The sequence below is a fragment of the Diabrotica virgifera genome, chromosome 1 (genome assembly GCF_917563875.1).
Source record: "Diabrotica virgifera virgifera chromosome 1, PGI_DIABVI_V3a".
Taxonomy (NCBI): domain Eukaryota; kingdom Metazoa; phylum Arthropoda; class Insecta; order Coleoptera; family Chrysomelidae; genus Diabrotica; species Diabrotica virgifera.
The window spans coordinates 117882930-117900377 of NC_065443.1; the positions used below are offsets into that span (position 1 = coordinate 117882930).

At 32.3% G+C, this 17448-nt stretch overlaps 1 protein-coding gene across 2 annotated transcripts in view; it reads left to right on the forward strand.

The window, feature by feature from the left end:
- LOC114349529 (glutamate receptor ionotropic, kainate 2) overlaps window positions 1-17448 on the forward strand; it is a 599640-nt gene that overhangs the window by 129680 nt on the left and 452512 nt on the right. For both annotated transcript variants that reach the window (XM_050643108.1, XM_050643113.1), the window contains exon 3: window positions 16984-17139. In XM_050643108.1, the coding sequence (XP_050499065.1) occupies window positions 16984-17139 (156 nt within the window). The remainder of the gene's footprint in view (window positions 1-16983; window positions 17140-17448) is intronic.

Here is a 17448-nt window from a genome sequence, read left to right on the forward strand (position 1 = left end):
TATTTTGTTGATTTCCGTTGATCCGTTCACTGGTGACATGTTTTCTTCTTGATCTTTCGACAGCTCTTCTCCAAAAATCCATTTCAGTGACCTCTAACATTTGTTTCGATTTTTACTTCATAGGCCAGACTTCGCAGCTATATGTTACAATGCTTTTTACTACGGCGTAATAGACCTTTTTCTTGTTTTGATTGTTGATCTGCTTGTCCCAAAGTACTGAGTCTAAAAGCGTAATTGCTTTTCTGCCCCGAAAATTTCATTCTTTAATGGCTCCATCCAGTGTTTCGTCATTCGTGATTTTCATACTTTGGTATTTATATTCGGTAAATTTACTAATTGTTTCTCCTCCGTCTAGTATCAAGTCCTGCTGCGTCCCACCTATATTCATATATTTGGTTTTTCCGATGTTGATCTTTAGTCTCCAGTTCCTGTATTCCTCTATTCGCTTTCTTTGTCATATAACAGATATCATCGTAGTCTTGTGCTATTAATATTTGGTTGTCTGCGAAACAAAGAGTATAATATAATGTATGGTCATTCAATGGGAGTCCCATGTTCTTGCATTTCCGTTTCTAGTTTTTCAGAGCTTGTTCCAAATTTATTTTAAAAAGTGTTGAAGAGAGGCAGCATCCTTGTTTGAGCCCTTTATTTGTCAAAAACCCTTCGGTGAGTTTGTTCCTTGTTTAATTTTCCTGGTTGTGTTGTTATAAAATTTTTTTAATTATTTTTATAACTTTGATGTTTATTTTTGTATTCTCCATTGCCTCCCACAACTTTACCAAAGGCACACTATCGTATACATTTTTCAGATCAATACCTATATACGACATGAGTCTCTTGGTTGGCTGCTGTTTTCTTTTCCATGACCTGTGTGATTGCAAATAGATGACCAACTGTAGATCTTCCAGTTCTAAATCCTGCTTGTTCTTCTGCCTCTATTTTCTTGTATTCGTCTTCTATTCGGTTTTTAAGACCTTTCCACGGAAATACCCCTATAGTTGTCACATTATTGTCGATAATTTCCATTCTTGTGGGACTTCCTTGTTGTCGATGCATCTTTGTAGTAGTATTTACTAGTATATTCAAATTTATATAAATCTATTTATTTAGAAGTTTACATGTCGAGATTATCTTAATCTCTTAAACATAAAAGGTTATTTTTAGAAAAGTCGATAATATTCCGCCCATCTCTATGCATCGCATGGTCTCGCTTTTAGCCGTTTCTCATGACAGCGCCAGGAAGTCTCTAGACTTCACGAATTAGTCTGCCGAGTTCTAACCGTTATTTGAGGTCGGCCGTTATTTGAGGTCGGTCGAAATTAACCTTTTCGTTACACTGCTCCCCTGTTAGATCTGAGCGTCTCCATCAGCAACGATAGATGAAGGCGCAAAAGGGCGGAATCTACAGGATCCTCCAGATTTGCACATTCCTATTAAGAAGAAATATCAGTCTACGGTCTTTGAAGGGCACGACCTTTTCGGGTTAAAGCAACACACTAATTCGTACGCTGGTTTCTCGTATAATCACTTCAAGCATACTTCTCACAATCTTTCAATCCAGGTTTTCTAGTACATCTAGCCTATCTTTGGTAAAGCCTTTTGTATGTCAAACACGATTTTTTTTTATTATTATTATTATTATTATAGAGCACGCCATATGTTCTCGTAGCTTGAACTTGGAATAGGACTTCCTAGTGATCATATACAGCACAGATCGAGGACCATCTTCTAATCGCAGTACTCTTCTAACTTTAGGCTACTGATTTCGTAACTTTTCCAAGCGAGCTAACTTTCTATTGAATACGGACGAGATTCCTTTAGTCATCTCGAGGTATTGAGCGATAGGGTGGCTAGAAAGACGTTTTCTGGAACAAGCAAAATATGTTGCTGAACTTTTGTGGTCACGCTGAATCTAACAGTCTTTCTTTCTGCGTAATTCGACAAAAATTAGAAAGCTACAAACTTTGGCTTAATATAACTGTTTTAGGTTTTGAATCGTAAAAAGGGATGCAAGTGTTGAAACAAATGCCCAACTAGTTAATTTGAAAGGCGGGAGAAGTTTTGTAGGATGTATCGAAAACTAGAGAAGATAAAAAGAGTAGTTAGGATGACAGGACTTATTTTTCATTAAAATTATGATTGCCCAATCAAATCATCAATACTCCCCACGAGATGCAGAAGGATTATTAAAAAAGTCGAACACCAAAAACTTATTTATTTAGTTATTTGTTTGTTATTTAGTTATTTGTTTAGAGTTATTTTTTATAAAAAGAAATTTAAAAAAAATTTATTGGAACTTACATAAGTAGTATGTACTATTATGACGTATATTCACTATTCTTATTATCCACCAATAATCGGATATCGCCAAATCCACCACTTAATAACACAAATATGGTTAGAAGAAAGGATACCAGCAAAATGGAAGGGAAACATCATAGTGCCCATCCACAAAAAAGGGAACAAAACAAAATGCGCGAATTATAAAGGAATTTCACTCCTAAACACGGCATATAAAACAAACATCCTCTCAAACATCATTCTTAGTAGACTAACCCCCTATGCTGAAAATACCCTAGGAGAATATCAAGCCGGTTTTAGGGCAAACAGATCCACAATAGATCAACTATTCACGCTGAGACAGCTTCTAGAAAAGGGATCGGAGTATAACAGACCCATACACAATCTCTTTATAGACTTTCGACAGGCATATGATAGGGTAGAAAGAAGCCAAGTATGGAATGCCATGGCGGAGTTCTCAATACGAAAGAAAGTCATTCGGATGACTAAAGTCTGTATGGAGGGTGGAATATCAAAAGTATGTGTAAATAATAAACTGTCTGACAGCTTGGAAATCAACAGTGGACTCAAACAGGGTGATGCGTTATCTCCACTACTTTTTAACCTTGTATTATATTAGAGAAAGCCATGAGGTCGGCCGAAATAAAAACAGAACTGCTATCGGTTCAAGGTCCCAAGTTATTACTAGCTTACGCAAATGACATTTATATCGTTGGAGACTCCATCCTATCCACAAAAGCTATTTTCAACAAGGTGGAAGGAGCAACAAGCGAAGTAGGGCTGAGGATTAATGAAGAGAAGAAGAAATATTTGTGTATAAATAGAACGACACGAAGAGACAGGATAGGACACAATATGACAGTCAACACCTTTAATTTCGAAAGAGTACAACGTTTTAAGTATCTGGGGGCCGTAATCACAGGTGACAACGATGTTACTGAAGAAATAAAAGACAGAATCCAATCAGCAAATCGCTGTCTATTCGCACTGGATAAGCTTATAAAATCAAAAAATCTTACAAGAAGTTTTAAGATCAAAATCTATAAATCCAGTGTCAGACTTGTACTAACATATAGATGCGAAACGTGGACCATGACCAAATCAAACGAAGAAAAGCTCAGACGTTTTGAACGAAAAAATTTTCGGACCTCACCACGACATTAACACAAACCAGTATAAAAGCACTCTACAATAACAACGATATTGTCCAAGAAATTAAATCACAGCGATTAAGCTGGGCAGGCCACGTTCACAGACTTTATAACGAGAGACTTGTAAGACTGGTATGGGAGGAGATTCCTACAGGCAAAATACCACTCGGACATCCCAGAATGCTATGGAGAGATAACATTCAAGCAGATCTCCAAAAAATGAACATTCCATTTGACCCTAGGTTGATGGAAGACCGAACAAATTGGAGGAAAGTTATACAGTCAGCAATAACCCACCCAGGGTTGTAGCGCTACGTGATGATGATGATAAATGATCGGATATCGCACCTCCGCTCAAACATTCTCACAAGTCAAAAAATTCAAAGTGTCGTTAGTGCACCTAACGACAAATACTTAACATAGACGTAACACTTTTTGAGATAGATTTCTGTTGGTGCAATCAAACCGTTTTATTTTTTTTGAGTTTGGACACTGTTTGAGCGAAGATAAGCGATAATAAAATATCTTGATTATAGGAATATTTTTGCTTGGTACGAAAGCTATTCCAATGAGCAGGTTCGACTGCAATTGTTCTAGATCAGATAGCTTTCTTGTAACTAGGATTGTTCCCTCAATATCTACATAACAATACAGTTAATTTTCTCATTTCCATACTTGGAATTTCTCATTCAGTAGTTTAGCCTCGTGGCATAATCAGTAATTTGGAAACATACAGTGTCATTTATCGCAACGTATTTCACTACTATTAGTTAGAATCTCTATTAATTAATAAATATTTTGTACATTTCAGTTTATCTTCTGAAAATAATGTCGACTTTTATCAAATTAAAAAATATATAATATTCTGTTTATCCGAAAATACGGTAGACTTATTATGTACTGGTACATACAGAGTTGGGATAAAGTATGGAACCAAGCAAATATCTTTGAAACGAAAAGAACAATATTTATGAAATTTTGCATGCAAGTACAGTGACGCAAAAGGCATCTGATGCCATATTTTTTGTTACTACTCCACTTCCGGTTTCACCGGAACTACCCTTAACTTATTTACTTAAAATGGGACACCCTGTATATTTTTGCAGATTTTCAAAGAACTTGTTATTTTTAATTCATACATACCAAGTTTGGAAGAAAAAAGTATTAAAACAATAAATAAATCTCTTTACAGTTAAAAATAGGTTACATAATGTATTTACGTTAGACCCATGATAATAAGAATAAAAAAAATAATTTCAAATGTTGAAAATGTTTGCTGTTCACCTCCTGACAACGTGCATGCCTATAAATAAGTGAGTCACTTTTTGCCAGATTTCTCCACGTATTAGTTCACATTCATCAATTATTCTTTGTCTCAAATCCTGCAAGCATGTTGGTCGCCTAACGTAAACACGTGATTTTAGATAACCCCAAAGAAAATAATCTAACGGGTTGAGGTCCGGAAAACGAGCGGGCCACTCTATGAATCCTCTATGTCCAATCCATCGATTTGGAAAATTCACTTCCAAAAAATGAAAATTCATCATAACCGATTAATTGTCCTTCACATAACATTTCGAACATTTGTACTTATGGTAGTGGTCTTTTCGGGCCGCTGATCACAGTTTAAAGAAGCAGAAGAAGAAAAAGAAGATTATTAAGCTTCTTGACAAGTGACGTCCGCGCATCACTGTTTTTTTTCTGTGCGTGTACTGATCACAAGTGCTTTCCAAATAGTTTTATAAAAATTATTAGACAGTGTTTAAAATACCACAAAAGTCATCAGAGAATAATTGTGTATCCCGAAAGAGGCGGAAATATGAAAATTTGCAACAGAAACTGGTAGAGTTAAGGTATTTATATGATATTTTTGGGTTTTATCCCAAAAGACCAAGTTATTTATAAGATATTTTTGAATCATTTTATGTTAGATAAATTAAATTATGTGTGAATAGATAGAACTATAAATATTTAATATTTACGAAATGACAATTTTAACCAAATTCAAACTTGGGGTCCTTTTTTGTTGTTATCAATATATTTTCTCTGTTGTCATAGTTACTATATCTCGCCTTCTTCCCTATTCGAAATACTCAAAACGTCAATAGTATTTGTCAAAACACACAGAGATGTAACAGGCGCTATGTTGCCACACTGCACTGGTTTTCCTATTAATGTTTATTTTGTAGCAAATGTCCGACAGACATGATATTATGCAAAAATTTATATGGTTTGTGTCAATAAGGATACCTTAAGGTAGCCCAAAGTAATACAGACTACATTATTAGGGGTTTAAAAATAAAATTATAGCCCAAAGGTTTAAAATAGAACAAAATAAAGGGTTTATCAATAAAATTAGAGCAGGGGTGCTTTTAAGCAGCCCAAAAAATCTTTATGATTATTTGACCTGCCTCTATTTTTCAGAGGTGCTCTACAGTAGTCCAGAAGTTTAGAATAGAACAAAATATATTAGTTTAACTGCTTTTGTAAATTTTACTTCGATTTTACGTTACAAGCAAGTTTACTTGCACTAAATTATTTGTTTGGTTTTGTGTTCAAACAATAAAACTAGAGCAGAGGTATTTTTTAGTAGCCTAGACAATCTTTATGATCATTTTATCTGCTTCTATTTCTCAGAGGTATTTTTACAGTAGCCCAGCAGTTTGGAATACAATAGAATTATATTTATTTCACTACTTTTGTAAATTCTACTTCGATTTAAGATTACAAGCAAGTTTAATTACACCAAGCTTTTTGTTTGGTTTGTCTTCAAACAATAAAATTACAGCAGAGGGTACTTTTTAGCAGCCCAGACAATCTTTATGATTATTTTATCTGCTTCTATTTCTCCGAGGTACTTTAATGTAGCCCAGAAGTTTAGAATACAATAAAATGTATTTATTCAACTACTTTGTGCACATTTTGCCTAGATTTCATATTACGAGGGTAGTAAGTTTACTGCTTACATTAAATGTTTGTTTGGTTTGTCCTCAAACAATAAAACTAGAAGAGGGTACTTTTTTTAGTAGCCCAGAAAATCTTTATTTTGAGCTACTCCTATTTCGCAGAGTTACTTATAGTAGCCCAGAAGTTTAGAATAGAATAAAATATATTTAACTACTTTTTGCACATTCTGCATTGATTTTTATCGTCTACCTTAATATTACAAAGTTAGTAAGTGTACTTACAATAATTTTTTGTTTGGTTTTGTCAAAAATATTAAACAAAGATACAAAATCAGCTTTATTAAGTCATCTCGAAGTCATTACGAAGCCACAAAAGACCACTGTTTATCCAAAGACTATACCACAAAGTCAAGCTGCTGTTTCCAATCAGCATCCATCAAGAGTTCTTTCAGAATCTAGCAACTTTAATCAGCAGCGTTTAAACTTCAATCCAACCTTAAGCAGACCAAGAATTGGACAAAGTCAGTACTCAAATCACCCTCTACTAGCATCGAGATGCAAACAATCGAACAGACAGCAGTACCAAAAGCAAATGAGAACAACCAGGATGTCATACTAAATGTCAATAAAAATTAATAGGGTAATATGGCTAACTGTATTAAAATATGGAAAGGGATTACTTCAGATAAGAAATTTTTAAGTTTGGTCTAAGGTTTTAATATTTTATTTAAAACAACGCCCTCTGAAGAGAGAGCACCAAAAGTTCTCATAGACCCAAACTGGTCGTATGACAAAAAAAAATTACTTGAAAAGTAATTAAAAATTACTATTTCTCCTTCTTCACATACAAAAGGACAATTTATTTTTCGTAGTTTTTTGTGCCTAAAAAGACGGAAATCAGAGATTTTGTTTTGAATTTAAAACAATTGAATTGCTTTATAGAAGCCACATATTTTAAGCTGGAAGACTATAATAGGTCAGTCCTCAAGCTCATTTTCAAGGGTTATGGCAAAAATAGATTTAAAAGTTGTCTATTTTGCTATTCCTGTTCATTAAAATTCTAAAAAATATTTAAAATTTAAGTACAGAACTTTTTTATATTAATTAAACTGTTTACCGTTTGGTTTGAATAATATCTCGGCTTTTATATTTACAAAAACTTTAAAACCAGCCCTAAATAATCTAATAACAGGAGGCTTTACTTTTGTCAATTTTTTAGAGGACCATTTACCAATTTCAAAATCATATTTAAAATGTAAAGAAAATATTGTTTAAACATTTTCTATGTTTTTTCTGCTTGGGATTTACTATAAATAAAAAAAGGAAAAGTATACTTTCACCCCCACAAAATATAACTTTTCTTGGTTTTACGTTTGATTCGAACCTGATATATTTTGCACCTGCTGACAAAAAAAAATCTAATAGTATTCAGAACATCAAAAATAAAAGTACATGTAAAATAAGATCATTTGCAGCCTTAATCGGTCAGTTTGTAACAGTTCGTCCATTTATGGAAGTTAAATATGGAAAATTATACTAAAAAAAAAACAATATATAAATAAATACAAAAGAAAAGTAGCCTCTTTCTTAAACTAATAGTTATAACACTAAAATGACCATACCTAAATACTTAAAAATGATTACAATTGGTGGTTAAATAACATACCAATTAGTGAGCAAAATATAAAATAATCCAATTATGTACTTGAAATATTTTGCGGCGCATATATCTTTTAGCATGGCGGGTATGCTGCATTGATAACAAAACTCATGGTTTTTGGAGTCATGAACAACAACTACATATAAATGTACTTCAGTTACTAGCAGCATATAGTGGCTTGAAATCCTTTTTCAACGAATATAGGAATTGTAACATTTTGCTAGGAATAAATAACGCAACAGCTGTGTCTTGCATTAACAAGATGGGTAGTGTACAGTACTCAACATTTGCAGATAAGTTTAATAATTCTGTGAAAATAGGAACTTAAAAATTATTTTTGCATCTGTAACAGTAAAAAAAATGCTTTTGCCTGACTCGGAATCAAGATCTTTAAAAATAGAAACAGAGTAGGTATTCTTTAAGTGATAATTGTGTTACTATAATTTTTGAGCAGCTTCTTATTCCAGAAATCGATATGTTTGCCACATATCCTAAAAAAAAATGTGCAAGGTATGTAATTTTGAACCCTGACCCCGGATCAGAGAAAGCCAATGCCTTAACTCTAGATTGGCATGGATTTAAATTTTATGTTTTTCAGCCTTGGTACACAACCTTTGACCACCATACCTTACACAACCAAAAAGATAATTATGGACCTGATAAAAATTTAATCTAGAATTTTTTTTGGGGTTTTATATCCAGGACATCCTTTGGGTTTCCATATTCTTGTCAGGCAAGCTTTTTAAGAAAAGGCATTCCTGAGGATTCCATCCCATCTATTACAACAAATCACTAAATCTGTATGATACAGTTTTCAAGAGATGGTGACGGTTTAGTATAAAATAATAACCATTTTGCTTATGAATTATCAAATTTTAATTTTATTAAATCTATCGTAGAACCGGATTATAATTATAGCTCGTATTAACATTCACAGTGCTGCTTGGCGTTGATAGAAGATATCCTAGAATATTATAAAAACATTTTTAAATTTTTTTACAAATGTATATATAACCTCAAACCTTAATTGCCCAAATATTAATTAACTTGGGACCCTCTACCAGTATTACTTTATTTAGAAACATTATTTCGTCCCACAAGCCTTTCCCTGAAAGATCTTACTTACAAACTTGTAATGTTGATTGCACTCACTTCAGTTCAGAGGTTGCAAACCCTGTACCTAATAAAAATTCAAAATATTTTCATGGATCAAGATAAAATTGACATTTTGATATAACATAGGATAAAGACTTCCCCAAAAAATAATAATAATAATAATAATAAATAAACAAATATCAACCTATTTAAAACAAAAAACACAGTTGAGAGTGTTTAGAGATTTCTAAAACATTCGTCCTCAATCGGAAGACAATTTGCTTATAACTAAAAACAAAAAAAAAAAGAGACGTATAAAGCAACATCTACCCAGGCGTTGAGTAGATAGATATAACATTTTTTTAAATTAAAAATATAGACACTAATATTTTTAAAGTGTATAGTGTCAGACATGCATCTACCTCAGCGGGAGTTAGAACTGGATTATAGAAGATATTAGAGAGACGGCGAGATGGACAGAAAATTCTCAAGTATTCAATATTTTTTATAATAAACCTCTAGCAAAAGATTACGGACTCTTTGCAAAACCGTATGGTCTGGTGAGTCCATGTAATTGTATGTAATTTTAATTATATTACATGTGTAGGTTACTAATATTAGTAAGAACATTAATTTTCTTATTATGTTTATTTGTACCTGGTTGAAAGTACACATCTCATATAATTAAAATATAAACATGAATCTTAATTAATAATTGCTCTAATATATTAGTTAGGTATACATATGTATATATTTTGTGTAAAGTTTCTAAAAAAAAAAAATTGCTAAGTACTATTCATTTTTGGATTGCAATGTACTTTTGTTTATTTATCGCACAATATTGTTTAATCTTTCAACAGCCTACCATAAGTACAAATGTTCGAAATGTTATGTGAAGGACAATTAATTGATTGGTTGACTTACCTGTTAAGGAAAGACAATCATAATTGTCCTATCTTACATTTCGAACATTTGTACGCTCCCCCCCATTGATTCTTTTGAACTCACCCATGTCTTGTGCGATAAAAATAAAATAAAAAAAAAACAGTGATGCGCGGACGTCACTTGTCAAGAAGCTTAATAATCTTCTTTTTCTTCTTCTGCTTCTTTAAACTGTGATCAGCGGCCCGAAAAGACCACTACCATAAGTACAAATGTTCGAAATGTAAGATAGGACAATTATGATTGTCCCTCCTTAACAGGTAAGTCAACCAATCAATTAATTATCAGTAGTAATTGCACAGGAGCTCTAAAATTCTATATAGAGATCGAGTGCAATTTGTTGCGATTATTTCATGAATAAAACTGTTCAAAACCAAAATTTTATTGTAATTTATTTATGTAAGTACAAATTAGTACTGTTAAACACACAGTTGATATAAAATATTTTACGGTTGAAAGTCATCACTTTTATAACTTTTAAAACATTAATTGTCATTAATGTCACTGAATGTATTTTTTCGTAGCAACGAAGGGCATCTGACGTAATATACTTGACGACGGGATGTTATCAAAAATTATCACCTTAATTTGCATTTCTGTAGCTTTCTATTGGTCAGAATCTCCTATGAATGAAATAATCAGTAGTAATTGCACAAGAGCTCCAAAATTATTGAATTTTTCCCGAGTGACACTTTGACAGTTTTAATTTTATGTCAAAGTGTCACGGGGGAAAAATTCTATATTAATTTTAGAGATCGAATGCAATTTTTGCGATTATTTCATGAATAAAACTGTTCAAAACCAAAATTTTATTGTAATTTATTTATTTAAGTACAAATTAGTACAATTAAACACACAGTTGTTATAAATATTTTACGGTTGGAAGTCATCACTTTTATAATTTTTAAAACATTAATTGTCATTAATGTCACTGAATGTATTTTTTCATAGCAATGGAGGGCATCTGACGTAACATACTTAACGACGGGAAATTATCAAAAATTATCGGGTATAATATCACAAGAGAGTGAGAATAAATTGAAAATAATGCGGCAGTTTTTCGAAAATTTGTTGTCCCGCAGGGCTCGAGTGGCTATTGTCCAATGACAACAAATTTGAGTAAAAATGAAGCAATACTTTCTCATTTATTCTTACTGTCGTGTGATATTCGTAAGATTATTTTTTAATACGTATATTGTGGATATTTTCTTAAATGTGACAGTTGTCAAAACTAGGAAACTGGTTGCCATTAAACAGAAACAATCTACTTAAAAAAATTATATCGGTAATTTTCTATAGTAGATAATTCTCAGTATAATTTTAATCTGATTGGGCAGAATTAAACACGTGATCAAATATCTTACTATACGATTGGAAGTTAAAATCATCAAAAAATAATCAGTCTAATTTAGATTTCTGTTGCTTTCTATTGGTCAGAATCTCGTATGAATGAAATAATCAGTAGTAATTGCACAAGAGCTCTGAAATTATTGAATTTTTCCCGAGTGACACTTTGACAGTTTTAATTTCACGAGCCGAAGGTGAGTGAAATTATGTCAAAGTGTCACGAGAGCAAAAATTCTATATTAATTTCAGAAGTCGAGTGCAATTTGTTGCGATTATTTCATGAATAAAACTGTTCAAAACCAAAATTTTATTGTAATTTATTTATGTAAGTACCATTAAACACACAGTTTTTATAAATATTTGACGATTGAAAGTCATCACTTTTATAATTTTTAAAACATTAATTGTCATTAATGTCACTGAATGTAAAATGAGACCTATTTAATACAAAAAAAAATAGATGGCAACTAGATAAAACCACTGGAGATAGATCAATATAAAAAGGACGATAAAGAGAGAAGAAGAATGGGCGCCAACTCAACAATGGTTGAGATTTTTTTTGAGTAATGAACAACAAGAAATAAGCTAAATAAATGACACTGGAGACAATGTCCTGAAATACAACAAAATTCAATATTTACTTTGTACTGCTATATTATATACTGGTAATAGGCTGAAATAAAAATCAAAAGTATGAATGACAAATATAGTGATAATTTATTTATATTGAACAATATCTGTTAAATAAATCTATAAAGTACGTAAAAGTATACATACTTTATTTACATATTAGGTAAATAGAAACCATGAAAACAGTAGGGTGTTGAGATAAAATACGACCGAAAAGCCACTAGCAAATCCAAAAAAACCACTACTACGCTAAGCAAAAATTCAATGACTTTTATATATAAATTGAATAATATTTAAATGTGAAAATCCTTGTAATAATGTATTTACTTTCTTATTAAATTTTATGCCTGAATTTATTTAGAATTATTATTGATCATTAATTATTTACCTGTTACTTGAAATCCAACTCTCTTAAAGAGAAAAAAAAAACAAACCTTCCCTATTTTACAAAGAACTATAAAATGTACCTGGTTTATATCGATATAGAGCAGTTTACAAAAAGTACACAAAAATCAAAGTTATTAGGAATTTAAATAACAATAAAAAAATATAGCCTTATCTTTCAGTGGCGTGCTGGAACTTTTCAAGCGGCCCGGTGATTTTATAGAAAAGCGGCCTCCCATCCTCATTTTACCTTCTATTATCAGTATGTTTTATTCGGTATTTAAAAAAACAAAAAAAAACAAAAATATAAATTATTGTTGAATCAAACATAAAACTTTGAATTCAATGATTTTTTTCTTAATTTGCTATATTTTTTCATTTAAGAATAATAAATCTTACAAATAATAATTGACATGTATGACAATATTGTAAGGCAGAAACCATAATTTCCTAACTAAATATAATATGAATTTGATGTAATTAAGGTACAAGTAAAATAAAATTGATTATTTGATTCATAGGAGATTCTGACCAATAGAAAGCTACAGAAATAAAAATTAAACTGATAATTTTTGATAATTTCCCGTCGTCAAGTATATTACGTCAGATGCCCTTCATTGATATGAAAAAATACATTCAGTGACATTAATGACAATTAATGTTTTAAAAATTATAAAAGTGATGACTTTCAACCGTCAAATATTTATAACAACTGTGTGTTTAATTATTGTACTAATTTGTACGTACATAAATAAATTACAATAAAATTTTGGTTTTGAACAGTTTTATTCATGAAATAATCTCAACAAATCGCACTCGATCTCTAAAATTTATATAGAATTTTAGAGCTCTTGTGCAATTACTACTAAGAATTTTTCAATTATGTATTAAGTTGCATTTTAGTAAATCAATTATACAAGAGAGTACAAATACAAGTACAGTGCAAATACTTTAATTTAACAATATTAAAAATGTTATTACAACGTAATCTAAATATTCTTTTGCAATTATTTTATAAAATAATTGCTGAACTCTCGATCAATAATTTCCACATTAAAATAGATTTTTGAGCAAATTCGTCGATTATTTCATCATTTTTAGGCTCATACAAAGCTTCTTAGCCGATTTTTTATGTATTTCAATATTGAAAAGCTTTTTTCGCAAGATACTTGTGTCACTGAAAGAGTTAATAAATGCTTTATATTATACTATTTAAATTTGGATAAGCACACTGATATAAGTTGTACTTATGCAAAACAGCGTAAGAGCTGTACAATCTTTACACTTTTTAGTGCCACACGGAGGTGAGGTTTTCACGATATCATTTATCAGCAAAATCCATGAGTTCTTCTCTAATTGCAGTCGCAGATATGGTAGGATAAAACTCTTAATTTTTCAGTAAATGATTTAAATGCCATCAAAGATATACCATTTTTTTATTGTATCAAAATTTCTAGGATGGGGAGTGCTTATATAATCATAAAACGATTTGATTTGTCTTGATCAGATACTTTCAATAATTCGGTCAAAAATGAGTAAAACGTTTTTCCATTTTTTAATTCTGCAGAGTACATACATGTTTGAAGGAAATTGGAAAACCGTAAATATACTCGTATGTATGAAAATAAATAATATTATCTGTAGCAATAATTTTTTTTAATGTTTTATTAATATTATTAGCAAAATTAACATCCCATTAGAAATTAAAAAAATATTTTTTGTTACATCTAAAAATTTTTGTGAAAACCTATTTCACCGGCCTCAAGAGGCCGCGGCCTCTCGGTGATTGCACCGACTCATTTATATGGCCAGCACGCCACTGTTATCTTTTCAAAAACACACTGTTGTCCAATGAAGTCCTCTTCAAGATGATCCTCGATCAGAAGGTAATGAACTGCCACATATAAAACGGATGGATTGATGTGAGATAGTAGCCAAAACAGTTGCTATATTGGTAGCTGTGGAATCAAGTAATGGTTTTGTCTTTCAAAAACAATGCAAAATTGCGTACTCCAAAGTAGGAGATGGTCCCATAATTAAGGTGGCTATCTAAAAAAGAAAATAACACATGAACCTTCTAGTATATCTCTGTAATGATGGTTGCAACAATAAAGATCCACTAAACCAGACAGATCAAACAAAACATTACTGTGTCCTCAAAAAAATAAATAAATACATTAGGTTATGTCAAAATTTCTGACACGATACTGTCAATCTTCTTTCTGCTGCCTGTCTCTGTCATCTGCGCATGCTAAAGAGGTCCTACAAGGTTACAGGTTTTTATAGTTTTTATAAAACTGACAAAAACCAACTGCTATCTTCATGGTAGGGGAGCCCAAGCGGGGATTTTTGCAGTTACTCGAGCGCGTCAGATTATCATATGGGGAGAAACCTGGTGCCCTGCAGATGTACCTCTACCATATAGTGGCTCTTAAAGCAGGGGAGTTCGTTAAGGGGGGACCGAAAAAAAAATCTATCCTTAAAAAAACTCGAAATTGTCAGATTAAGATAAGGTAAGTGAAGTACATGCAAATGAGTGTATATTTAAAAAATCTGACGATTTGAGCCGGGCGTAAGCAAATGGTGAGCCGGGCGTAAGCAAATGGGTGAGTCCCAAAATTTCACAAGAAATAAGCGAATATTTCGTGAAATGAATGACAGATCAAAAAACTAAAAAATATGTTCTCAATATTTTTTAAAAATCTATTGAATGAAACCAAACACGACTTCCCACGGAGAGGGGTGGGGGGTAAATTTAATATTTTAAATACGAATCTCGCGATATTTCGCGAAGTGAACAGCAGATCGAAAAACTGTCAAATACACTTATTTAATATTTTTGAAAAATCTATCGAACAGCATCAAACACGACCCCCTACGGGGATGGGGTGGGGGGTTACTTTAAAATCTTAAATAGGAGCCCCCATTTTTTATTGCAGATTTGGATTCCCTACGAAAAAATAAGTAACTTTTATTCGAAACATTTTTTCGAATTATGCATAGATGGCGTTATAATCGAAAAAAACCATTGTTGGAAATGGAAAATTAAATTTAAAAATGGCAAGCGCCCACTAAAATGGAAAACTTTACTTAACTTTTTTTGGTTTTAGGACCTACTCTTTACAACCCAATAGGTCCCCATAACGCTCGAGTGACTGCACATTTAGCATACTTTGCTCCCCTACCATCATAAAAAGATATGATAATGGATGGCGGTGTCGTAAAAACTATGATTTTTACCCTTCCCTTACGGAAATAAAATAATGATACCAAGGATACACAGATATGAAACGGATATTATCAAAATAGATAAATTGGTACCTACCTGAGTTTTATAATGACCGGCATTACTGGTTGAAACTTATATTTAAATTTGTTGATATTTCCTTTTTGGTATTTACTCAAGACTTCCAATGTTGCTGTAACTGATATTGATGTTATCTTCCATTATTATTTGCTTCCACGTGTTCTTTATTTAAACTCAGATGCCACCTTAAAATTCTAAGCGATGTTGTTCGTTCAGTCGTAGAACCCAGACTGACTTGTTTCTCGGATACGATCAACGATCGGCGCTTCGATCCGATGATACCGATCCATATTCATAGGCGTAGCCAAGAAAATTTTGAGGGGTAGTGTAAAGTAAACGCTACAATCTGATTTTACACAAATCCTGCCTTTTTCTGAAAATAGCACATTTTGTTAATTCCCAATGTTCCAGTTTTGGTGACGAAGACACCAATTTAGGCGATCAATCTTGTGCTGCCTGGATAACTCGGGAACTCCTAACTGTCTTCTACTGTATACTTCTTGGCAAGAGCTCTTCTTCTTATCGTTTCAACTGAAACAGTTACACCTGTAGCTTCCAAAATCTGCCTTTGGCGCTCTAGGTGGGAAATGGTTGGGTGTCTTCCAGCTGATTGGACAATTAAACGATCGTGGCGAGCCGTTATTACTTTTTGGTGACTTTCCCTTGCTTTATTTTAGAGCTTTCCTAGTTCCTGTTACCCAGATAGGTTTTGGACCGAACGCCCTGTGTTACGCCTAGCTCTACAGCTATGTCCCTCTGAGAACATTACTTGCTCCACAAGACCAATAATCTTTCCCCGTTGTAATTTGTATAACCCTACATGAGGCATATTTTCGTTTTTTGACGCAAAAGTTAGTTTATTTATTTTCGTTCAATTTGCAACTCAAGCAAATAACCTATACCGTCTTATAAATATGTTTATTTTAAATAAAAACCTTTATTCTTCGCAACAGTAACAAGCTTTTTCAAAAAAAAATAAATATTGCTTTGAAATACATGGTGATTCGATATAAGTTTGGTTGTGTGTAAATATATCTAAGGTTTCCCAGGTATCTAAGGATTTTTAATGTGCAAATAAATATATTGAAACAATGTTTATCTTTTACAAGACTTTTATGGATTTTAACAGAAAGTCTACTTTGTTTGTAACATATCTGAAATTCAAATAAGTATCTTCTGCTCTACAGCAAAAATAAAGTTGGCGACCTGCTTCCGGAGCTTGAACTCTAATTCATATTTGATTGTATATATTTGTTGCAGGTGGCCTTTTCCATCCGGCAGACGATAAGCAGGAAATTGCATTTCGATACGCAGTCGAGAAAATCAACAACGATCGTTCGATCCTGCCGAGATCAAAGCTCAGCGCTCAGATTGAAAAAATCCCGCCTCAGGATAGTTTCCATGCTTCGAAAAAAGGTTAGTTTCGGTTTTTGTTTTTAAACAAGTAAATCGGGACGCTTCGATATATTTTAGTATAAATAATAGACAATACATGTGAGTGTTAAAAAAGTGACACAGTCAGTATTCATCCAGTGGTGAATATACACAACAGCTCTAAAATTATCGATTTGTATCCCGAGTAACACTTTCAGTTTTAATTTCACGACCCGAAGGGAAGTGAAATTATGCCAAGTGTCACGAGGTCAAACAAATCGATAATTTTTAAGAGCTCGAGAGTAATTCGGTAAGATTATTTCATGAATAAAACTGTCTTTTTAAATCATT